Source organism: Caretta caretta, chromosome 16 (genome assembly GCF_965140235.1).
Source record: "Caretta caretta isolate rCarCar2 chromosome 16, rCarCar1.hap1, whole genome shotgun sequence".
Classification (NCBI taxonomy): Eukaryota; Metazoa; Chordata; order Testudines; family Cheloniidae; genus Caretta; species Caretta caretta.
The window spans coordinates 1,638,476-1,663,077 of NC_134221.1; the positions used below are offsets into that span (position 1 = coordinate 1,638,476).

The 24,602-nt window shown below is 52.6% G+C and overlaps 2 protein-coding genes across 7 annotated transcripts in view; one reads left to right on the plus strand and one right to left on the minus strand.

Annotated features, from left to right (window-relative positions):
* LOC125623445 (ectonucleoside triphosphate diphosphohydrolase 8-like) overlaps nt 1-12,234 on the plus strand; it is a 27,298-nt gene extending 15,064 nt beyond the window's left edge. For all 4 annotated transcript variants that reach the window (XM_048822864.2, XM_048822865.2, XM_048822866.2 and 1 more), the window contains 6 exons: nt 447-606; nt 1,568-1,798; nt 7,798-8,064; nt 9,728-9,838; nt 10,364-10,504; nt 11,700-12,234. In XM_048822864.2, coding sequence (XP_048678821.1) covers nt 447-606; nt 1,568-1,798; nt 7,798-8,064; nt 9,728-9,838; nt 10,364-10,504; nt 11,700-11,891 — 1,102 coding nt within the window. In that variant the 3' untranslated portion in view covers nt 11,892-12,234. The remainder of the gene's footprint in view (nt 1-446; nt 607-1,567; nt 1,799-7,797; nt 8,065-9,727; nt 9,839-10,363; nt 10,505-11,699) is intronic.
* NOXA1 (NADPH oxidase activator 1) overlaps nt 1,138-24,602 on the minus strand; it is a 56,319-nt gene continuing 32,854 nt past the window's right edge. For 2 of the 3 annotated variants that reach the window (XM_048822863.2, XM_048822862.2), the window contains 8 exons: nt 22,588-22,729; nt 20,536-20,595; nt 19,384-19,468; nt 18,674-18,789; nt 17,111-17,274; nt 15,996-16,101; nt 15,779-15,902; nt 8,678-15,525 (listed from right to left, as the gene is read on the minus strand). In XM_048822863.2, coding sequence (XP_048678820.2) covers nt 15,428-15,525; nt 15,779-15,902; nt 15,996-16,101; nt 17,111-17,274; nt 18,674-18,789; nt 19,384-19,468; nt 20,536-20,595; nt 22,588-22,729 — 895 coding nt within the window. In that variant the 3' untranslated portion in view covers nt 8,678-15,427. Of the gene's footprint in view, nt 1,790-8,677; nt 15,526-15,778; nt 15,903-15,995; nt 16,102-17,110; nt 17,275-18,673; nt 18,790-19,383; nt 19,469-20,535; nt 20,596-22,587; nt 22,730-24,602 lie in introns of those variants that run through there. The other variant, XR_007353003.2, reaches the window with a different exon arrangement.

Here is a 24,602-nt window from a genome sequence, read left to right on the forward strand (position 1 = left end):
CCAGTGGGGCAACCAGCAGCCGGAGGAGAGGAGAGTGGGGGATCAACAACTAGAAGGGGAGGGTATGGCAGTGGCAGTGAGGTAGGAGGTGGCCATTACTGCTAGCTGATAGATTAACCGTTCACCTCTTTATCCATGTACAAACCAACACTGCTCAGTGGAGATGGTTAGGGCATCCCTGATCCCTCCATTCTCAGTGACACGATTGGTTGATCTTTCAGCCCTTCCCTGTGTTCCCCTTGTCCTCCTGAGAAGAGACATGTAATCAGATGGAGGAGGGTTCTCACCCTTCTCCTGAGCATCCCAGCTGTTTTGCTATAGACATTAACATCAGTATCCTTGAAACCACAGTGGAGTGCCGCATGCTAGGGGCAATCCTTCCTCCACTGCAGCCCCCATGCGTGCTGTGCTGTGCCCAGTGGAATCTCTCCCCTCCTCATTTGCAGGGAGCAGAACAGCACAAAAGCCGACCTGGTCTTTGCAGAGGTCTCCAAGACCATCCAGCAGTACCCTGTAGATTTCCGTGGTGCTCGGATCCTCACTGGGAATGAGGAAGGATCTTTTGGCTGGATCACAATCAACTACCTGCTGGAGACACTCGTCAAGGTCAGTGCCTGGGCAGAGGGGGAAGGGCTGGGGAGTGACCTTGGCTGGCTGGGCTGCTCCTTCTCTAGGGAAAACGGGTCGGACGAGGAGCCAACATGGCAGGTTGTCTCAGCCCAGCTCATACCCCAGACGTGCTCCCTTCTCTGGGTTGTCCCAGCTTGGCTCCAGCTGGGAATTTCCACACTACATGGGAATCCAGGTTTCTGGAAGCTGGCTTCCTGACACCCCTGGCATGGGAGCAAACCTCTCACAAAGGAAGCTCTGTGTTTCATTTGGTAAGAGAGCTCTGGTGTCTTTCCACAACAGGGAAACCTTCAAATAGCTATAGCTGCCATCAGCATTGCATCCATGGGGTGCTTGGACTCAGGGGGGGCCCTGTCCTATGCCAAGCCATGGCATACGCATGCAACAGAAGGCCTTATCCAGATAACTGGAGGAAGGTAATGCCCCCTGAGTGAAGCCCAGAACCCTGTTAGCATTGCCTCCCCCTCGGCCCAGTGCAGTAATGAAGGTTTGCTCTTTACATCTGTGTTGATGTTTGTAACAAACTCATGCAATTTCAACTTAAAACCCAGAGGTGCTTTTCCTCTCAGTCAATTTTGGAACCTTACAGATTTTGGAACATAATATGCCTACTCCTGTAGGTTGCCTTTGCTGCTGCTATCACCTACAAAGAAACCACGCAACGTTCTTTCATATGGCCAGAATTTCAGCTGGCATAAATCATTTTAGCTCTTTTGCAGTCAGTGGATCTAGGCTGATGTTCAGCAAGAGGAGCTGGCCTGCAGCTGAGAATCTAGCCCTGTGCACCTTGGCTGGGCATTGAGATCAATGCCCTGCCACTAAAGGCGTGGCTAAATAGGGACATTGCAATCAGGAGGCCATCGCAACATCTTTAGTAAGTGATGAGAACTTGGATTTTCTTCAGCGTGAATTAATCCTTAGTGTGTCGTGGGGGCAGTTCTCCTTTGCAGGGAAGTGGATACGGCCTCAGTCTGCTGAGGTTCTGGGAGCTCTGGATCTTGGAGGAGCTTCAACCCAAATAACCTTCCAGCCCAGTGGTACCATTGAGGACAACAGCACCAAAGTCTTCTTCCGGCTGTATGGGACCAACTACTCCATTTATACCCACAGCTACCTCTGCTACGGGCGAGACCAGGCCTTGAAGATGCTGCTGGCAGCCCTAAGTAAGGTATAAATAATTACAGTATGAGGCATTAGCATTTTCCCCTTCACTTTCTGTAGGTCACTATCTTATAGTCAACCCCTGATAGACGTGGTCAACAATTTTCAATCAAAAAAAAATTTGGATGGGAAATGTCTTTTTGATAAAATGGAACAAAAGTGAAAAAAATTGTTTTTTGTCAGAAAATTGGAGGCTTTCCTTTAAAAAACCCCAAAAACTGATCCCCCCCCCCTCAGGTTTTAGCTGCTACAAACTGAAAAAAACCCCATCAGTTTGGGGAGTTCGGTTTTTTTTTAATTCAAATCTGAAAAATATTCATTTTCACTGAAATTTTTCATAGGACAAAAATTGATCCCCAGTCTCTTCTCTACCCCAGAGGAGTCCTCCTCCAGTCAGACCCATGTGACACATGCTTCCTGCTTCTGGGCAGTAAGTCAGCTGAACCATGATTGGTAGCAGAGAATAGCTGAAGTACCAGAAGTCTCCAAGGCAGGTGCACACTTGACAGCTGCCAAACCTCCAGGTGCCCCTGTGAAATGCCCCTCCTCTGCTGCTCAACTGTCTGGATACAGCGGAGTGAAACACACATGCCATGGGGCTAACTAGAGCAGCTGTGTCCCCGCAGCACACACTCGCTGCACTGCTTCCAGTGGAAAGATAAACGCCTGATGGCAGCACAACAGGCCAGGGCAGGGGCAAGAGCAAAAGAGTGCCGGACCCTCCACTCAGTGTTTAAAAAGTTGCAGGCTGGCATGTACTGAATCGGGATGAATCTGACAACAGGTGACTAACATGTAGTGGCCTTGCCCTGCTGTTATTTGTGGCTCACTTTATTCTGTTTCCCACCAGCTTATCCATGAAAATGTATTCATGAAAATGTCCAGCAGCTTCTCAAATTTTAGCCTCAATGATTATTTGTCTGGAATTTATGCCAGATACAATGTTTGTGAGTCACATTTTCTTATTTACCTGTTCTTAAGTTTGTCATCCAGTCAGGGAGTTCCCTTCTCCCTCCACCACACCCCACTCACAGCTGTTGCCCCTGGTCAGTGAAGACCCAGAGTTCAGAGGTGCATCTGTGTGAGTTCACCTCCCACACTGGTGGGGAGGAGGGGGAAGGCCCCTTGCTCTCTCCACTGTCCAGGAGCTCACTCCGGCATCAGCCACTCTGCTGGCCACCCACCATTACCCAAATCTCCACCCTCTGGGATGCCTTGAGGACCACCACTTAATACAGCTCTCAGTGTTTTCAGCTGTTAGTGTGGGAGCCTCTCTACTAGTGCAGACTGGGCAGTCACTTGCATCAGAGACATTGTCCCAAAGCAGGTGTAATACTTAGACCTGGTTATCAGTGACTTCAGCTCTTTTGGTCTGCAGCAAGACTCTCAGTTGTGTCTTAATAAGGTCTGTTATTACACACCAGAGAGAGGAAAAACCAAATGGTTTCTGCAAAAAAAAAAACACAAAAAAACCCAAGGAGTACTTGTGGCACCTTAGAGACTAACAAATTTATTGGGCATAAGCTTTCGTGGCCTAAAACCCACTTCATCAGGTGCATGCAGTGGAAAATACATTAGGAAGATATATATACACAGAAAACATGAAAAAATGGGTGTTGCCTTACCAACTGTAAGAAGACCAATCAATTAACGTGGGCTATTATCAGCAGCAGAAAAAAACCTTTTGTAGTGATAATCAGGATGACCCATTTCAAACAGTTGACAAGAAGGTGTGAGTAACAGTAAGGGGGAAAAATTAGCATGGAGAAATAGTTTTTACTTTGTGTAATGACCCATCCACTCCCAGTCTTTTTCAAGCCTAATTTAATGGTGTGCAGTTTGCAAATTAATTCCAATTCAGCAGTCTCTCGCTGGAGTCTGTTTTTGAAGTTTTTTTGTTGGATGTACATGTACATGTACATGGCAGAGGGGCATTGCTGGCACATGACGGCATATGTCACATTGGAAGATGTGCAGGTGAACGAGCCTCTGATGGTGTGGCTGATGTGATTAGGCCCTATGATGGTGTCCCCTGAATAGATATGTGGACAGAGTTGGCAATGGGCTTTGTTGCAAGGATAGGTTCCTGGGTTAGTGGTTCTGTTGTGTGGTGTGTGGTTGCTGGTGAGTATTTGCTTCAGGTTGGGGGGCTGTCTGTAAGTGAGGACTGGCCTGTCTCCCAAGATCTATGAGAGTAAGGGATCGTCCTTCAGGATAGGTTGTAGATCCTTGATGATGCGTTGGAGAGGTTTTAGTTGGGGGCTGAAGGTGATGACTAGTGGCGTTCTGTTACTTTCTTTGTTGGGCCTGTCCTGGAGTAGGTGACTTCTGGGTACCCTTCTGTCTCTGTCAATCTGTTTCTTCACTTCCCCAGGTGGGTATTGTAGTTGTAAGAATGCTTGATAGAGATCTTGTAGGTGTTTGTCTCTGTCTGAGCAAATGTGGTTGTATCTTAGAGCTTGGCTGTAGACGATGGATCGTGTGATGTGGTCTGGATGAAAGTTGGAGGCATGTAGGTAAGTATAGCGGTCAGTAGGTTTCCGGTATAGGTGGTGGTTATGTGGCCATCGCTTATTTGCACTGTAGTGTCCAGGAAGTGGATCTCTTGTGTAGACTGGTCCAGGCTGAGGTTTATGGTGGGATGGAAATTGTTGAAATCCTGGGGGAATTCCTCGAGGGCCTCTTTCCCATGGGTCCAGATGATGAAGATGCTCAGCTCTCGTCCCCTAACGCTCCTATTCTACTTGAAGATGTCATCAATGTAGTGTAAGTAAAGTTGGGGTGTTAGGGGATACAGACTAACATGGCTACCACTCTGAAACCTGTCACCAAATGGTGTCTGAGACCCTTAGGAAGCACCCACACCACCAGATACTTGTCCCCACCCTCACTCAACTCCCCTGGGTTTTGGCACCCCAGGATAACAACCCCATGGGTGGCAGGTGAACCATGGGCTTGGGGAGGCTAGTCCCTGGCCAGCCTGCTCCCTCTGCCTGGGGCCCTACCCATCCCACCCCACTTCCGCTGCTGGAGCCCAGAGCCCTCCCTGCCCAGCCCCGGAGCACCTGGCGGGCAGGCAGGCAGGCAGCACAGCCCCCAGCCCAAGCCCCAGAGCAGCAGGCAGGTGGTCAGGCAGCTGATTGCGGCCCCCAGCGCAGCAGGTGGGCAGCACCCCCACCCCTCCCGGAGCGCCAGGAGGGCAGGCAGCACGACCCTCGTCCCTGGGTGGGCGGGCAGTGCAAGCACTGGCTCTAGCCACCTGGAGGCCCTGGCTGCAGCCCAGCCCGCACTAGCCCCAGCCCAAGGCAAGGGCACCGGAGCCCTCCCAAAAGTGGGGGGGAGGCGCAAGGGCCCATGCCCGAGGTGGAGGCAGGCAGCCTCCTACCTTTGTCCCAGGCTCCACACCCAGGGCAGGTGGAGGGACCCAGGCTCTCCACAGCTGCCTGCACAGCTCTGGACGGAGGAAGGCGAGGGGGCCACAGCAGACCCTCTCCCTGCCTGTGGTGTGGGGGGCTGGAGCAGTCCCCAGCCCATGTCCCCGCCCACCCGGGGTAGGAGAAGAGTCCACGACTCTGCAGCTCCTCACACCTGCCCGCGCGGCTCTTACAATGGCTGGGCTGCAGCTCCGAGCCCCCAGCTCTCCCACCCCAGAGCCAGGTCGGGGACAGTCACGTGGGTAGCTGTGGGGAGCCAGCGTGGAATCGTGGACCTTCCCCAAGCAGCCGGGGCCATGGGCTGGGGGTTGTCCCCCCTGCACCGCAGGCAGGTGGAGGGTCTGCCACGGCTCCCCACAGCTGCCCAGGCTCCCTGACCAGGCTCCACACTGGCCTGGCTGGGGGGTGGGGCCACGGGGGGAAAAGGAAGGGAAGGGGGCGAGGTCCGCCCCAGCGAAAAGTAGACGGGCCAGGCGGTAGTGGGAGGGCTATGGCCCCCTAACCCCCCTGGTTCCAGTGCCACTGGCCCGGGCCCCAGCCAAGACCTGCCGCAGAGCACGGCGGGCAACAGGAGGGCCCTAGGGGTGGAGTGTGGGTGGGGCCATGCAGGCAGTTTGGCTAGGCTGAGCCTATGAACAACCCTTTATTACCCCTGCCTCCAACAGCAAAGTGCCTGGTGATCCAACACCAGCCCAAAGCGATCACTGGGGCAAAGCAGCACCAGCCTGCTGTGTGCCTCGGTAGCGTGGGTGTGTCTGTACACATAAGGTTGGTTCATGAAGTCGTCCTTGCCAGATCTCCCTGGATGTCACGCTAGAGCTCATGCAGACCCTGTGTACATCAACAAACGGGTAACAAACTATAAATGGCTCTGACTTGCCAGAGAAGAGCGTGAAAATCTCCGAGAGCATCAGAAGATTGTCAAGTTGGGTGGACAGGGACTCTTTGCCAACGGTACACATCTGATGAAGTGAGCTGTGACTCACGAAAGCTCATGCTCAAATAAATTGGTTAGTCTCTAAGGTGCCACAAGTACTCCTTTTCTTTTTGCTTTTCTTTAGAGCACAGAGCAGGCAAAACAAAGACTTTATCTGTGAAACTGAGCAAGTACTAGAGAGAAGCCCCAGTGAGGCAGGGTTTCCCTGTCGAAGCAAGAGATGGTTTCCCTTCTTTCTCCTATGCCCTGGAAACTCCCAGAAATCCCAGACGAGGGTGTGACTCATAGTTACGTGATTTATGACTCCGTCTTCCCCCCACCCCCTCTTGCTGGCTAGTCCTTGGACTTGACACTGTGCGAACAATCGACAGCAGCACCCAGTGGCTTGGTGGGAAAGGGAGATCAATAGGAGCAGATCCTATAGCCCAGTCAGCTACACAACAGTTCTCTCTCTGCCTGGGATTTGTATTAACCCCTCGCATGCCACAGGAGCTGCACCGTGCAGCCAGCAATGGGGGAGCTGCATAGGTTGCAGCAATGTGGTGTTGGATTTTCCACCCGTACTCTGGAGGATGGCAGCCCACCATGTGTCACCTTTCTACTCCTGAAGTCCTTCCCCTGACAGCTTGGCCCCACCCACACGTTTCAGGAGGCAGCAGCGAGAAGCCATGGATGTTACATTACTTCTTCCTTTGACACACCCCAACCCGGGCAGTGCTCTGGTGTCAGAGAGACTATCCCGTGCTCCCCCCAGGCCCTGACACCCAGGGCTGTGTCCTGCGCAGGGCACGTGAGGAGGGCTGTGCAGAGACATCCACAGAAGAAGTGGCAAGCAGGAAAGCCCAGCCCTGGTGCTGGGAAGAGTGAGGCCTAAGGGGGAGGTCTGCCAGGCAGGGCCTCAGGATAAGGCTGGTGCTTCGGTCTGCTCTACTTAACCTGCATAAGGGAGCTGGTGTGCAAGGGGGTAACTCAACATGGGTCAGTGCACAGGTGACAGCCAGGGGTAGCTGGCTTGAGTTCACTCATACCCCTGTTTGTACTGAAGGATAGCCCTGAGCCCCCCTCTTGTGTTCTGTGCGAAGACGTGCAGGGTCAAGATCCTGGGATCTGGGTCCTGACGTCTCACAGACAGCAGTGAAGCTGGCTCCCAAAAAGGCATGACCTTGGATGTGCTGGGGATGGACAAACCAGGAGGAGGGTTGGGAAGTGGAGATGGAGCTGGGTGGGTTGGGGCTGCAGAGCTCCGGGAGGCGCATGTGACAAAAGCAGAGAAGGGTGATGTGTCGAAGGGGCAGTGACTTCCTCGCCATCATCTGTGTGCCTGGCCTGAGACTAGCGGGGGAGATGGTCAGATACCCAGACAGCCCCAGAGTGGGGTATGCATGGGCTTTGTGACCCACCCTATAGCTTTCTATACTAGGATAGGGTTTGCAGTCTCAAATACAATGGGATGGATAAGAAAACCCATAGGACAGTTCTCGTTTTCTTCTAAATCCTATAGGACTTTCCTATAAGGGTTTAGCTGCCACTCTCCCAGAAGCTCCAAACTGGAGGGGATGGGGGAGAGGTGGGGAGGGGAGGGGTTTGGCTGCTATCCCAAGCCTGAGCGCTGCTAATGGGTTCCCCTCTCTCTAGGAGAACCTCACCTCTCAGCAGATCTCCCACCCGTGCTACCCCAAGGGATACGAGGAGAACGTCACTGCCGCTGCCCTGTATGACAGTCCCTGCGTCCCGGCACCAGTTGCACATGACCCCAGCCAGATCCTCACGGTGCGGGGGACAGGGGCCCCAGCGGAGTGCAGGAGTGCCATCCAGAAACTCTTCAACTTCACAGCGTGTGGGGCCAACAGGACGTGCGGGTTCAACGGGATCTATCAGCCACCGGGGCATGGGCAGTTCTTCGTAAGGAAACCTTCCCTTCTATTGTAGCTGGCTACCACACTGGTGGGAGTAACGCTCTAAAGGACTGAGGAGATAGATGAGGCATCAGCTAAACTGGAGGGAGGCTGTATCACTGTGTGCGTGTAACCCGCAGCTAAACTTGACCTGGGACAAATGCTGAGATCCCCATTAGGAACCACGAAGCTAGGGAGGAGATGTCTGAAAATCTGATGCGCCTATGTCCAGGGGCTGTTCTTCCCCAGAGGGGAGGATGGGTCATGAGCAGAGTGAAACAAACTCACCCCATCTCAGCTCTACATGCCATTCATGGCTCTTAATATAATAACGCTGCCTTCTACCTTCCAGCTGAATTCTCCCGGGGGTCACTTCTGTGATCTGTCTGCCCTGGGAAACACTCATGCCACTGAGGGGCCCAAGGGAGTTGTGCCTATGCACTGCCAACCACAGCTGAGGAATGAGGGGCACTTTCAAAGCAGCCCTTAGTATACAACACCTGCAGCTCCCCCAGTTTTGTGCTAGAGCCAAGGTGTGTCTGCACATGCATGTTTGAAGCTAACCATGTTGAATCGTATCTCCATGTGTGATCATAAGAGCATCAGAGGCGCTCTGCACATGGATTTGAATACACATTTAATTGTTATTGGGTTCATTCTTGTCAATGCATCTCAATAGCACTCTTGAGTATGGTATGGGAGCATCTTTCGTTTCCGTGAGTGATCAGACACAATTCTCTTAGTTTTCTTTTTCCAAGTAAACAACAGCAGAAGCAAAAGCAAAGGAAATTCCATGCTAAGCAAAGAGGATTATTACCACTTTGTGCTTAGTCCTGGTTAGGGAATAGATATTAAAATCTATTAACTTAATTGAAACAAAATCCATTAACTTAACTGAAACAAAATCTTGCAATCTTCCCTGAAATCCACACATCAGCCCCTGTTTTTAGGCCAGCTCTGGCTGTAAATCAAATTGTGAGAATTTAAATGTATTAAAAAAAAACACAGAAAACAGGCAATTTGATGGTATAGTTTAGCTCAAGATGCAGCTTGGGCACACTGGCATGGGTAGCAGGAGAAAAGTTTGCATGTTGATTGCCCATGCTGTACCCAATCTATGGCTACAAAAGAATTTCAGTCTCTTGTGCTGTCGATCTCAGACTACATTCACAAATGCAAAAATAATTCAGCTGTGATGTAGCCCTTCACCTTAACCATGCCCAGACTGCAAAAGCATTAACTTTGCTTTGCACCTACAAACATAGAATTTGTATGAATCTTAAAATGTGGTACTATAGATTGGCATCAGTATGCAATCGAGACCACAGTGACATTGCTGGGAGACTTTCCACTGACTACTGCAGGCATTGGTTCAGGTCTCTGGTGCCCAGTCCTGAGATCTACTCTTGGTTCCACTGTTGACTATCATTGTCACCTAGGCCAAGTCACTTCACCTCTCTGTGCTTCAATTTCCTCATTTGTGAAATGGTGCTAATAATGCTGGCCTGCCTTTGACGGGGAGTGAGGAGAAATTCATTACTGCTGTGAAGCACTTTGGGGTTCCTCTTGGATGAAGAGTTCTCCAGAAGGGAAAGTTAATTATTGTTGTTATGCTCCTCTGCAGCGTCTTCTGGAAGGACACAGGTTTAATGTCTCCTCTTCTTGCACAGGCCTTTTCTGGATTTTACTACACCTTCTACTTTCTGAACCTGACTAACGGGCAGCCCCTGAGTGTCATCAATGCCACCATCTGGGGCTTCTGCACTAAAGGCTGGAAGGAGGTGAGATTCTTGTTGGTAGCAGCCGAGATCTCAGCCCATGTTTGTCTATTATCCTGTGAAGCCGCCGAGTTGCATGACAAACCGTCAAAGCAGAGGAGCTCTGAAGGCCCATTAGCAAGTGGGAGTCACACTCCGCACATCCTGGCAGAAAGGTTTGTCCTAGCAGTGTACAGGGAGTGAGCGGTTAGGAAGTGGGATGGGAAGGAGCCATGCAGGGCTCTCAGATCTGAACTGCAAAAAGTGCCAGGCCCTTTGGATCTCAGCTTCAGTGTCAAAGTACTGGCCAAGTCCCAGCACACTACTAAAAAGGCTCTTGGGTCTGGGCTTCCTGCCCCAGCTGTGGTTTCTGCACCAGTAACTGGGGGCCATATGGGCTGCTGGCTAGGCAATGGAGACAGACACTTCGGCTGTTTCACAGAACTATATCCTGCTTGTTCCCTTTTGTTCCACCACTGGGGAAGGTGGGCTTTTTGCAGGGCCCTTGCTAACTGCTATCTGCGTTGTCTGTCCCAATTGCTCTCTCAGCTCCAGGCCAGCTTCCCACAGGAGGAGAGTCACAGCCGCCTACACAATTACTGCCCCTCGGCCTTTTACATCCTGACACTGCTACACGAGGGTTACAAATTTGACGAGCAAATGTGGAGCAACATCCATTTCCGCCAACAGGTAAAGAGCCATTGTCGGTCCGGCTTCTGCAGCTACCTGGCAGCAACTGCCATTCCTCCCAGGGTCACTGTCTCCAACCTTGGCCCCAGTTATCACTACACAGTGTGAGAATTATGCCCACTAATGCAAATGGCTATTCACCTGCACCTGGTAACTAAGAATCTGACCTGCTGAGTTCAGAGTGCCCTCAACTCCAACTGGTTCGCCTGGGAATCAAGGGCACTCAGCATCACACCAAAAGCGGCCGCACTTAGCAGGATTGGGCCCTGAAGTGGCTTGATTCCGGCTACATCCTTCCTCCTGGCTGCGACAGGAAGAGCAGATCTTTGGTGGTAGCAGCAGGCTATGGTGTGCTGTCATGGAAAGTTCTGCACTAGTGGCCACATGGCTTCACCACACGTTCCCTAGAGACCACAGGGCCAAATTCTGTTTTCCTTTACACTGGCATAAATCCAAATGAACCTCATTGATTTCACTGGAGTCAGATAGGTGTAACAGCAGGCTTCTGCCACAGCTGGCTGAGGTCGTCAGAGGTCACAGGAACATTGTGGGGGGGATGGAAGTGTGCAGAATGATGGCAGATTTGTAAGGGGAAAATAAAACTAAATCATCCATCAGAGGGGTCACTGCAGGGGCAAGGTCTGCTTCTGAATCATTGCAATGGTTCCAGTCCCAAAGGAGAGTCCCTGCTTGTGACCCCAAAGGCCCTGGGCCCCCAATGCTAATGAGGGCTGGCCTTCAATGGCCAGTTCAGGGTACAGAATCCAAGAATGGGGCAGCAGGAGGGACGCTGGGAGAGCTGCACTGGGGACACTAGCAATGAATATCTGTGTAGGGCTGAATCAGTCCTCTGAGGGGAGCACCACTTCTACTGCCCCCGTAGGGGCTGGGGGGTCAGAAGAGGATGCCAGACTCCTGGTGTACTGGCTCCTGCTGGCTGCGTTTGCATAGCACAGTGACCTTGGGCACAGCCATGGTAATGACACTCCTGCATAGGGATACATCTTTGATGCACGTGGCTTCAGAGAAGCCAAGCTCCAGCTAACCAGGCCGGACTGTATTAGTCTCAGGGACCAGAACCTGCAGAGACAGGCACAAGAATTTCTCCCCCACAAGCTCTGGAAGCAGCAGGGGCTCTGGGCTCCAAGTATGTTGCCAGCACAGTAAAGTGCTCGCTTGCTCTTTCCCCGGGCAGGCTGCGAACACGGACTTTGGCTGGACCTTGGGCTACGTGCTGAACCTCACCAACATGATCCCAGCGGAGGCCCCCGAGCAAGTGAAAGGGCAGCAGCGCGGGCTCTGGGCTGCCACCATCTTCCTCATCGTCCTGACTGCTGCAGCGGCACTGCTGGCCATTCTCATCCAGTGCCTCTGGAATCCCACTTAGCAGCTCGAGTCATGGACGGAGAGCCCCTCCCACCAGCCCAGGAAAGGGGAAGTGGCACAAGTGATGGCGAGTGTGGGGAGGCCTTCAAGGCACTCGCCATCTCTTCAGGATGTCTGCCTGGTTCCTCTCAGTGAATGCCTCCCTCCAAAGAAGGCTGAGGGGGGAGCTGATCAGTGTTTAGAAGTATCTCCCAAGGGAAGAGCTCTGTTCACAGAAGTCTCTTTAACCGAGCAGACAAAGGATGACTGAGAGCCAGTGCCTGGAAACTGAACTAGACCAATTGGGACTAGAAATAAGGCATTTTTTTAAAATAGGGAGAATAATTAATCACTGCCTAAAGATATGGGGGAGTTTCCCATCGCGTGACATCTTTCAGTTGAGATTGGCTGTCTTTCTAGACATGCTCTAGCTCACTTAGAAGCCATGGGTACAACGCTGGAGTCCAGGAGACAGCCTGTGTTAAACAGGAGGTCAGGCTGGATGATGCTAATGCAGAAGAAGGAGGCATGTAGGCACAGATCCCGAGCACGAGGAAGGCATGTGCAGATCAGGATGGGGCCCTGTACCTTTAAGCCACGTAGCCTGTTACTCCTTTTGTGCCTGGAATGACGCCCGCAGGTGTGTGGCCGCACTCTGGCAAGACGACGGCAGCCTTCTCCAGGGCCAGCTCTAGGCACCAGCAAAACAAGCTGATGCTCGGGGCGGCCCATTTCTAGGGATGGCATTCCGGCGCTGGCCATGCTGGCCCTAGAAATGTGCCCCCGCGGCCCCAGCTCACCTCCGCTCCGCCTCCACCTGCTCCCCTGAGCACACTGCCGCCGCTCCGCTTCTCCCCCGTCCCTCCCAGGCTGGCCGCGCTAAACAGCTGTTTGTTGCCTGGGAGGGGGGAGAAGCCGAGCGGCAGCGTGCTTGGGGGAGGGAGCGGCGGTGGAGCGGAGGTGAGCTGGGGTGGGGAGCGGTTCCTCTACTCCCCCCGGTTACTTCCTGCACTTCTCCCCCCCCCGCTCACTTCCGCTCCCCTGAACGCGCTGCCTCCCCCTCGCCTGGGAGGGAGGGGGGAGAAGCGGAGCAGCGGCATGTTCAGGGGAGCAGGTGGAGTGGAGGTGAGCGAGGGTGGGGGGTTGTGGGGGGGAGCCGCAGGAAGCAATGCGGGGGGAAATGCGGCACGTCTGGGGGAGGAGGCGGGGCTGGGGATTTGGGGATTTTGAGCTGAACACTGCAAAGGCTGCTTCCACTGGCCCTGCACGGATTATAGATTTGATTTAAGTAAAACCCCACCCCAAAACTTCCACTCTAGGCACACAGACACCTCTTCACAAAAACACTCCCTCCAACAGCATCACAGGCTCCTACCCAACTAAACCAACTCCAAGGAATCCCAGCAACAGAGAGAGTCGCCCCACCCAAACCAGCCAGCCAGCCACCCCCTCAGCCCTTGTGAGGCGTGGTTTTTACAGCACCCCCTAAAAGTTAATGAATTCAGGCTCTTTTGGTCTAAGGGGAGGAACAAGAGCCAGACAAGGAGCCCTCCTGCTGGCAGCTTCCTCTTCCAGGCTGCAGCTCACGTGCCTGGGCTAGCCATAGCTATGGCAGCAGGGCATGGGCCAGGCAGTGCAAGGGGCTGAGTGACCCTAGAAAGGGTATGCCAGGTACAGGCTGTGAGTGACCTTAGAGAGGCTGTGCCTGGCCCTGGGGTGGGCAAGGGTTTGAGGCAGCATACAGTGGCCTGGACCAAGAAGAGGCCCTGCAGGGTGGAGGGCAGGAGTGTCCTGCTCCTCCTGTTCCAGGTAAGCACCCTGCAGTGCTGAGAGGCCGCTGTCCGTGAGCTGCAGGGTCAGGGGACGGAGCCACTGCACAGAGACCCGTGCTGACAAAGACGCCTGGTGTACAGGGGCTGCACAACCCTCCAGAAACCTGTGCCAGCTGGAAAGCCTAGCACAGCAGAGACGGTGTGTGATCTCATAGGGCCCTGAGCCAGGGGAGGACTATTAAGGATTGATGCGCTGAGCAACTCCCCAGAGGCTTGGGCCGAGCGAGAGTCCAGGCAGGAAGGAAGGCCAAGGGAGCTCCCTCAGGCCAGTGGGGCTGAGTGAACTTCCAAAGGCTCATGCACTGCGTGGCTGATGGGCCGAGCGAGCCCCAGGGGCTGGTGCCCAGGAACCACCCTGCAGTTCCTGGGACCCTTTTTGCAAAGTAGAGACCCTAGGTCACTCCTCTCCCCCACAGGTTATTTTTATCTACTCCCATGAGCTCCACTTACCACTTCCTCCTTCTGGCTCTCCACTTCCTGATCCCTCTGGGCTTTGCTAGGCCTGTTTCTCTGGTTGCCCTCCCCCCAATGCCTCAGCTCCTGTCACCTGGCCATCTCCCCCACCCTGTTCTTTATCTCCAGGCCCTGCATTCCTTCCCTCCAACCCAGTTCTCAGTCCCTCAAGGTCTGGCTCCCTGCTGTGGCCCAACTTCACGGAACCGACTGGGACACCACCAGCGTTCAGCTGACCAGGGACAATCCCCACAACCCAAGATGTCTGGGCACAGGGCCCTTTGCCTCTGGCAGATCAATGGGTCTTGGAGGGGCCACACACCCTATGCCTGATTCATGTGCACTCATTTACAGCAGTCCAAAGTGGGTGTGAAATGCTCTCAAACCAGAACAGCGCTGTTTCTACACTGCGTGGGGCCCAGAGAATCAGGCCTGCCTCCCTGCGCTCTGGCTCTTTGGGTGGCACGTTGCCTCCCACAGTCTGGCCTCAATGGGTCTGTCAGCACTGCCATTAGTCCCCTGCCGCAGGCCTGTGCCAGCTGACTCAGGCCCGTGGGGCTCAGGCTAAGGAGCTATTTAATTGCCCCAAGTCCAAATGCCTACACCGCACTCAAACAGTCCCTTAGCCCAAGTCAACTGGCATGGGCCAGCCGTGGGTTTCTAACGGCAGAATGGGCATATCCAGTGACGGCAAGGTCCAGCTTCCCTCACTTTTATTCCACCTGGTGGGAAGTGGGGATTAAGGCCTGAGCCAGGCCCCTTGCCGCTATCAGAGCACAGCCTCCTCTTTTGGAGGAGCTGGTTCTTCTTGCCACTTAATCTGCACCTTTGAACCCCAAGTTCTTGCTACAGAAAGAGCTGGTGGCTGGGTCTGAGATGGGAAATCTCCATTTGCTGTGTCAGCACCTCTCAGAGTGTCCTTCATGAGACACCACCCCATGCCTTGCTCCCAGATCCCACCTCCCGCACTCCCCAGTCAGACCTGTCATCTCACTTCTATTATTATTATTATACTGAGGCCAGACACATGCCATAGAAAATGCTATTTCTGCTACAGAAACTAATCCTGCTGGGTTTCTGGATAATGGGGTCCCACACTGGGAAGCGTCCTGTGTGGGCAGCTTCTTTAAATACCTAGCAGGGCTGGCGATGGTCAGACCTGAATGAATTATCGCAAGCTTCTCCTGTTCTGTGGGAGACATGAGTAAGGTGAGGTGGGGTCCAGAGCCCAGTTGGCTTCTTGTGGAGTCTGGCAGGAAGAAGCATCTCTTCTCTAAGGGAGGGCAGCCTCAATGCTGGCCTGAGCAGCAAAGCACTTGGGGAAAATGCCAAAGTTGCCATTGCAATGGCCTTCAAGCCATTCCTCATTCACTGGGAAAACACAAAGGAACAGGGTAAGGACCGAGCAATCCCTTGAATTGCCTAACCAGGGAGCCTTGCTAAGGGTGACATTCATCCCTGCGCAAAGGGCCAGTACAGGCCCATGCACATGTCAGTCCCCCATAAGGCCTAGTGGCTTAACTATCAGGAAGTCTTTTGTTCCCCAACTTGTCCCCATCCCCTCCCTGCAAACAGACTCCTGAAGCTGCCCAGTGAAGAACTTCAGGTAGAACTAGAAAGCTACCTTCAGAGAGAATGTCCAGTGTGTCTCCTTCATTGAATTCCAGATCCTCAGGCCTTTGCGCTGTGTAACCATGATGTGCTACCATCCTGTAGAGAACAGGTCTGTCTGAACAGGCATCTGTGCCCTATGGGACAAGGCCATGGTGTAAACCGCACGGCAGAGCAGAAATTGTATCAGAATCTAGTGAGGAAGAACAGCATCCCAAAGGGGCACGAACCTGGCACCAGAGTGTCAGCCTCCCATCTGTCACCTGCTGCCACATCTTCCCCAGTTCCTCTTCTCCCGAAATCACAATGAACTCTTTGCTGTCTGAAAGCCTGCAGCTGAAGTAAGAGAGGAGGACAGAGAAAATGCACTAGGGCCAAATTCAGAGGTGAATCTAAACTTGTGCAGCTTGCATCTCCCTCTGATTTCCTAAGCATGTCAGTCCAGGACCTCTGGGGTATGTCTGCGTGGAGCTGGAGGTGTAATTCCCCGATCAGGCAGACAGACCTGCACTAGCTGTGTGCAAGCTCGCGTGCTAAAAGGAGAAGTGTAGCGGTCGTGCCACAGGCCGGGGGAAGGGCTGGCGGCCCTGAATACGTACCTAGGCTTTCAGACAGGATTGGATGCAGAGGGTTTACGCTGGCTATCCCATTCTGCTGCTTATGCCACCAGGGCTACGCTGCTATTCTTAGCGCACTAGCTCAACCAGAGCTAGCGCATATGAAATTACGCCTCCAGCTCCAGTAGACAAAACTTCAGTCTGCTTTAGACTTACACAAGACCTCTAAATTGGGCACACAAAGTGCAACTGAGTTGAACCTGGTGTGCCTTAAATGTTGCCCTGGCTGGGAGAAAATCATTCCAGGTCAGAGGTGTCTACAATAGCATTTCTCTTTAAACTTCCCCCTCTTTCACTACTGCAGGTGCAGATCCATACTCCTTTGGTCCTGTGAAACCTCCCTGCTCACAAATTCCCTGTCCCCAAGGAGTCAGTGTTGTGCTCTAAAGCAATGAGGTGGAATATCCAGGGGGCAGGGCTTTGTGTGACCATTCAGTTGGGAGAGGGGACACTGTGCTGCTTTGTATGTACTCATTTTGTGAACTGTGCCTATGGCTGCCTGAGCCCTACTGAAAGACAAAATGCCCTGTGGAGAACAACACGGATGGCAGACATGGCTTATGTCTAGCTCCTTGGGCAAACACCTCTTCAGGGAACTGCAATGATTTGTCTGCAATGGCAAGAGGAAAGCTGCAGCTCACTGGGAAGGAGAAACTCCAACTCAGCCTTTGGCACCAGCTGAGTGTATCCAGAGTGCAACCCTATTTCCAGTCTGTGACCAAGCCTACCTCAGCTTCCCAAGCTCTGCCTGCTGGCTGAATGTCTCCCGCAGCAGAGACCTGAGGTCTGACAAGGTCAGGGCCTTGTTCACTTTAACTGTATAGTCACAGTGGACTTTCAGCAGGATGGATCTGTTCTCGCTGGAGGATGCTTTGTCCTGAGCCAGTGGGACCTGCAAACAACCAGGAAGCAAAGGAGAATCTGCTCTCGGTGGGTTGGTTAGAGCGATTTCACCAGCAAATATCTGAATAACAATAATGCCTATTCTTATGCAGGTTTCAGAGTAGCAGCCGTGTTAGTCTGTATTTGCAAAAAGAAAAGGAGTACTTGTGGCACCTTAGAGACTAACAAATTTATTTGAGCATAAGCTTTCGTGAGCTACAGCTCACTTCATCGGATGCATTCAGTGGAAAATACAGTGGGGAGTTTTATATACATAGAGAACATGAAACAATGGGTGTTACCATACACACTGTAACCAGAGTGATCACTTAAGTTGAGCTATTACCAGCAGGAGAGCGGGGGGTGGGGGGGACCTTTTGTAGTGATATTCAAGGTGGGCCATTTCCAGCAGTTGACAAGAACATCTGAGGAACAGCAGAGCTCAAAGCACTTTACAATCAGTTAATGTATTTATCCTCACAATGTCCTTGTGAGGTACGGAAATATTATTATCTCCCCTTCACAGCTGGGGTGCTGAGGCACAGAGACATGAAGTGACTTACCCAGGAAGTCCCTGGTGGAACAAGGAACCGAACACAGGTCTCCCACATCTCGGCCAGTGCCCCGACCACTAGCCCATCCTTCCATAACCAGAGTCAAGGGGGGGGGGGGGCTTAACCCAAATGCCAACCTCAGTGCCACCAAACTCCACGTGGCATAGAATATGAGCCAGGATCCAGATGTGAATTTCACATGTGGGGGGCATTTCTCCAAACCCTGGATCCAAACACTTCCATTTTTCCTCTTGGAAGAGTCTGGATCTGAATCCTATAACTCAGACACATCTGCTCGGCACAGGAGTATTCAGCATAGGAGTATTCAGCTCCAGAGGGGAGACAGGTACTCCCTGTATTATCATGCAAACATGTCCCTGAGATGATGCTGCCAGGTCCCATAATTTCCTGTGGAAATTTCAGCTGCCAATCCATGCAGCTTGACACAGCACTGACTCCAAAATCACAGGCGGTCTAGTGGCTGTGCCAAATAAAGTGGGGCTGCTGGTGACCTCATCAGCAGCTGCCTCTGACAAAGAAAGGCTCTGTAGGCACAAGTCCAATGTGAGGTAGGAAAAGGATACAGAGATGATTTCTCTAACCCCAGAAATGCAGCGCTCTCTGTAATAGAACACAGTGGTTGTTAACAGCACAGAGCAACAGTCTGGGCCGGGAGAGACAGAAGAAGAGGAAGATCAAGGACTCAAGAGTAACAGACAAAAGTCCATCTGGGAGTTAGGATCTCTCTGGGATGGGGGAGGGGGAACTGGTCTGGAAGAAAAGGCTTTCCAGTGAGCCCCAAAGTTTTGTGGTGGCTCTGGAGTTTTGGGGGAAGTGGGCTGAATCCACCCTTACCTTTGGCACCAGTGATTTTATAGCCTTAATGGTTTGTGACATTGGGGAACATTGCACCTGCGAGTCTGCTTGCGGATCAGCATCATTTGCAGCAGTGTCTTCTCCCTCAGCAGGTCCTGCAGAGCAAAACATTGCCAAACAGCCATCATGACAATGGGCAGGGCCTCTTTGGAGGAGATAGGGTTGGTCAGCTTTGGGGGGGTCCCACTGAGCCACATCTGGAGGGACTCCAGGCAGCACGAGAAGCCACCGATTCTACGGCCGGAGCTGTCCATCCTCCCCTCTCGGGACAGGTATATAGAACCCTGTCTGTACTCGTCACCATAGCAAGGGGGGCAAGTGACAAATGGCAGCAGCTGCATTTATTGCGCACCAGCTCTGAATCACCAGGTGCCTGCCAACCAGTTCATTTCTATTTGGACACAGTTGTGGCCCCCAGTCTCTGTTCAGAGCAGAATGAGTGGGCCACAGCGAAGCAAAGTGTGTGCAGTCATCCCTGACACACACGATCTACCCTGCTACCAAGGTGCTCTTGGGTTACACGGTCAGTCCATCCCAGAACCACATGCTGCAAGTGGGGAACTAGCCCTGCCGGTAGTGTAGGTTCCCTAGAGCAGCGGTGTTTTGGGGCACTGGTGGGTGATCCCACACAACTCCCATTGGGATCCTTACCCCCACATGCCCCTTCAGTCCCAGAAAGCAGGATTTACCTGGCTGCTGCTGGTCCATTTCCTGCAAGTGGGGCCGGTTGGGGGGTACTTTAACAGGGGGAAGAGGGATCCCATTACTGACTTTCTGCGAGAGAACAAAATGAAAACGAACTGATCAGACACATGAGGAGAGTGTGGCTGAGGCCACTGTGAAGCAGAACAGTTCTAAGGAACTGAAGTTTTGGGAAATCAGCTCCCTTGTTCCCCACTGGCCAGAAGGGGCAGGTGGCAGCTGGTTTGCGTCACTGAGTAGATTGCAGGCTATGACTTTAAAGGTGGGCAGAGCCTCAGGGATTGCTGATTCATTAACTCAGGTATGACATGGAGCACTCAGGCTCCTCCAGGCTTCCCCAGAGGGTGGTTACCCACCTGGTACCCATACGGGTTTGTTTTATTTTGCTGCACTGTTAGCTCTGTTCACCTCTCTGGGATCCAGACCCCACATTTAGTCTGGGGACGGCCACCTCCCCATCTGAGCAAAAATGGAATCCATCTTCACTGGGATTTCCATGGCTGATCCCTCTGACCCAAGGGCTTATCTGCCCCTCACTCAGCTCCAAGGTTCTGCACTGAACAGACTGGGTGTCTGCACTGAAATGGTTTTACAGTAGGGAACACTACCAACTCCATGGGATAAATGATAACAGAGTCAGGCCTGAAGAGCCAGTTTCTCAACTACAGTAGGGCCAGTGGAAGTTCATTCTCTAGAGGCCACTAGTATGTCAGAACGAAAGTGGGCTCTGAAATTCCCTGCTTGCTGCAGTAGGCGCATGTGTGTGAGTCACACCTTGTCTGCTGGAGGATTCAAGTGGAGACAGCTTTCAGACAGGTCAAGCCATTAAAGCAAGGCTGCATTGGTTATAATATGGAGGGTCCTAGCTGTGAGGAGGAGGGGGTAAAAGAAATGGATTTTTTCCAAAATGGAAGCTTCGACTGCAGGAAACAGATCAGAGCTGTGGAAAAAATTCACCTTTTGCCTGCTGCTTGGATTTCACATTGTCCCTCGCTGGCTGAAAGCCCTGAACCTACACATGGGGTGTTTCTGAAGAGAGAGCCCACTGCCTTGCTCTGTGGTTCAGACACACAGCACAAGTGGCCTGGCTGTGTTTTCTCTCCCTTCCACACCCCATAGTCACAAGATTGTCCCCTTACCCATTTATCAGCCTTGGGGGCATGAACAGGCTCCAGGTGAGAGTTCGGTATACGCAGTTTCTGGGGAAATACAGAGCAGAACAGAAAATAAGGTGAAACCAGGCTGCATTGAGCGGAAACAGGCACTCTTCTGCCCGGTGCAGGAGATTGTCTTCTCTGGTCTTGACAACCCCACCTTGCCCCTCAGTCATTCACACCCTTGTGGCATTGTCATTTCCTGGCATGCCGCTCTGACCAGGTCACTCTGTCTGCTGGCCCACCCTTCTCCATCATCACAAACACAAACTATGCGCCATTGCTTTCAAGGCCCTTCACAGCCTGTCCCCACCTACCCGTCATCGCTCAAGATGTTGAATCCTGCCTCTGAACCGCCAGCCTTCCTCACCCACTTGTTAACTTTTAAAGAGGTACCTTTGTGCTTCCTCCCACGTTGCCCTTCACACGCGGGAGGAGCTGCCTCCATCTTTCTTCGGTTTCCTCTTTATAACTCTCCTGTGCTGTGATACCTACCAGAGAACTTGACAATGGTTAGGCTGCTGAGACTACTGCCTGTCAGACTGACCAGTCTTACCTCACTGTTTCCTTGTGCTCGCCCATCTGCCTGTTGGACTCACCTGTTTTCTCTGCCTTATACTTTGATTGTAAGCTCTTAGGAGCAGGCACTGCCCTTTATTCTGAGTTAGTACAGGTCACAGCACAGAGCGATCCTGGCCCATGACGGGGCTCCTGGCCTCTAATGTTAAATTGGCCTACTGAGGATTGCATGTGGGAGGTGATGCCCACTTGCGGACACAGCAGCACATTGCTCTCCCTTCTGAGGACCCTGCTTTCCATACGGCAGTTGCGAGCAGGCCACTGAATGAACCCTAGACACATTTTGTGCACTTTATTCTGCAGGAGGCGAGGCTTCACAATTAGTGTGAATTGTGCACCTGCTAGTGGTTCTCGCCGAATGTTTCTAGTTGCATAATCCCTATGCAGGATGCATGTGTGTCGGAAGGGATAAGGATCAGAAAAAGCTGAGCTCTCCAGTTTACTGGCCAGTGGAATTAGAGAGATGATGGGGAAAAGTCAGTGGGATCTGAACAGACCTTAACAGCTGCTGCTGTTAGTGTCTGTGGTGGGGTAGTCACCCCGCCATGCCTCAAAGGGCTTAAAACAGCCCAAAGAGAGGGCTGTAGCCGGAGGAAAGCTAGGCTGACTGGGGGAAGTAGCCACAGGTGGGGCCATGCCCCAATCAGGCCACAGCTGGCCCTATAAGAGGGCTGTTAGCCAGGGGCTGAGAGAGACACTCTGTCTAGCTATGTGGAGAGAGGAGGACCTGGCTGACTAGGAAGCTGAGGAGGGTACCTAGGGCAGAGGGAGCTGGGGAGCTCCAGCCTAGCAGAGCCCTAAGCTGCAGCCCGAGGTAAAGGCCCACAAAAGGGTACTAAGGCTGCAGAGGAGCAGCACAGCCCAGACCTAGACAAAGGCAGCTGGTCTGACCCCCCGCCTTGTCAATGATGAGTGGTACAGACTGCAGTCTGCCCCAGGGAGTGGGGGCTAGATGATGACTGACAGTAGCCACTGAGGTAAGAAAGGGATAGGGGGTTGGGGGTCCCCTGGGGAGGGGAGACCCAGACTGAGGGGTTATTGCCAGGGGGCAGAACCCTAATCTAGAAGGGCACTGGGGTCTGGGAGGGGCACAGGGCCAGCAGCAGGCGAGACACCGACCGGCAGAGGGTGCTCCTGGCTGAAAAGAGCTAATTCCCTGGACAACCAGCAGGAAGCGCTGCAGCAGTGAGTCGTCGCCCCGTCACAGTGTCCAATCTCTGAAAGTGAACTGGCAGCTTCAGAGAAGTTAATGTCATATCCCACCCTCTTGGCTGCTCCTGCTCCTGAGAGCTACCAAAGGAGCATCCTATTAAAGCCTCAGCAAGCCCCAGCTGGCAGGGCGTGCTGTAGTGTCTATATCCTATTAAAGCCTCAGCAAGCCCCAGCTGGCAGGGCGTGCTGTAGTGTCTACTGATGCTGTGCTAGAGGCAGGAGTGCCAGCCTGCCAGTTCCACATACCTGTCCGTCCCATATGGCTGTAGCCCAGCCATCTGCCCCTTTATTTAGCACAAAGATGATGGTGCTGCCCTTCACTGCCATCTCTTCAGAGTCCTCTGGGTAATAATGAGTCACGACTCGATAGTAACCTGAGTCGTGGTCTCTGGAGAGGGGAAAAAAAGGAACAGCTTTACTCAGCACCCTTTGGGGCTGTCACTCTCCCACTGTGGGGTGTGGACACCACTGGGTTTAATGGGATGCCCTTCTCTTTGCCCCTCTGGTTATCCTTCTTGGAGACATTCAGGCTAGGAATAGCCGTTGCCATCCTGTGGCCTTTCCACTGGCTCTTCTGCCAATGCACTTTGAAATATAAAGAGTTGTAGGAGATTCACTGCCCCTCAAGTGCCAGTGCACCCTGGAACAATGCCACGCTTCTCTGGGGTGGAGTCCCCACTGCATTCTGCTGGAGGACCTGTCTTTTCACTGGCGTCTGAGGAAAGCCACATCCTTCTACTCTGTTCTTAGTACTTACATGCCTCCATCCCCATAGCATCTCACAACCATCAAGGACTGTCTCCTTCCCACACCACTGTGCAGTAGGAGAGCATCATTACCCCCATTTTACAGATGAGGAACTAAGGCAAAGAGTGATCAAGGGACAAATTTTCAGAAGAGCTCAGCACCTACAGTTCAGACTGGACTTTCATTGGGGCTCCACACCCAGTTAGACACCTAAATCTGTCCAAGGTCCAATGACAAGAGGGTTGTGGTAGAGCTGGAAACCCAGATCCAGTGTCTCACTTCAGAGCTCTAACCACGAGCCCATCCTTCCTCCCACAGGGTGATCCTTCCTCGCCACATACTCTCAGTTGTGAGCTGAGTAAGCTCGAGAATGCTTCCCTTGGGCACATCTCCCCTCATAGGCAGCAGTAGCCTTGGGCTGTGTCTCCATGGTGCAATTATCATATTTATGGTCTGTCAGAGATGATAACCCATGAACTTTTGGAGAAGAACACGCCATCAGCAGATGATGGGACAGACTGGCGCAGACAGAGGTTCCCTCTTTTGCCTTCCAGCCATTTCTGAGAATTCCCACAGGGAAACTCCGGCTGGGGTGTGGGCTCTAGAGTGGGGCTGAGGATGAGGGGTTGGGGGTGCAGGAGGTTGCTCCGGGCTGGGATGAAGGGGTTCAAAGGGTGGAAGGGGAATCAGGGATGGGGCAGGACGTTGGGGCACAGGAGGGGGTCAGGAGTGCAGGCTCCTGGTGGTGCTTACCTCAAGCAGCTCCCAGAAGCAGGGGCATGTCCCCTCTCCGGCTCCTATGCAGAGGCGTGGCCAGGTGGGTCTGCATGCTTCCCTGTCTGCAAGCGCCAACCTTGCAGCTCCCATTGGCCACAGTTCCTGGCCAATGGGCGCTGCGGAGGTATCACTTGGGGTGGAAGTAGCCTGTGGAGCCCCCTGGCTGCCCCTAAGTGTAGGAACTGGAGAGGGTGCATGCCGCTGCTTGTGGGAGTTGCGCGGAGCGGGACAAGTCCTGGCCCCCGCGCCTCGGCGGAGCTTGAGGGCCGGATTAAAAGGTCTGGAGCACCGGATGCGACCCCTGGGCTGTAGTTTGCCCACCTCTGTCCTAGTGTGTGAACTCTAGAGCTGGGTGCAACTTTCCTGACAGAGCATTGTTCCATCAGAAAATACCATTTCAATACAATAGAAACTTTCTGTCAGAATGTATTGATTTTGATTTTGACAAATTCTGGTTCACAAAATGTTTCCTTACAAGTGTTTCAATAAGATCAACCCAATCAAAAAAGAATATTTTGATTTTTTTGTTGTTGTTTTGAAATGCCCTTTCATTTAGAAATGTATTTGCATTTATAGTCTATAAGTTATAGTGTAAAATAAACGGCTGGAATCAGAATGAAACATTTCAATTTCATTTAAATGGAACATTCTGACTGACCTGAAACAAACAGTTTTGGAAAACTTCGTTTCACAGGAAATTTAAATTTTTCATTTTTGTTTAGATTTGGAATGAAAAC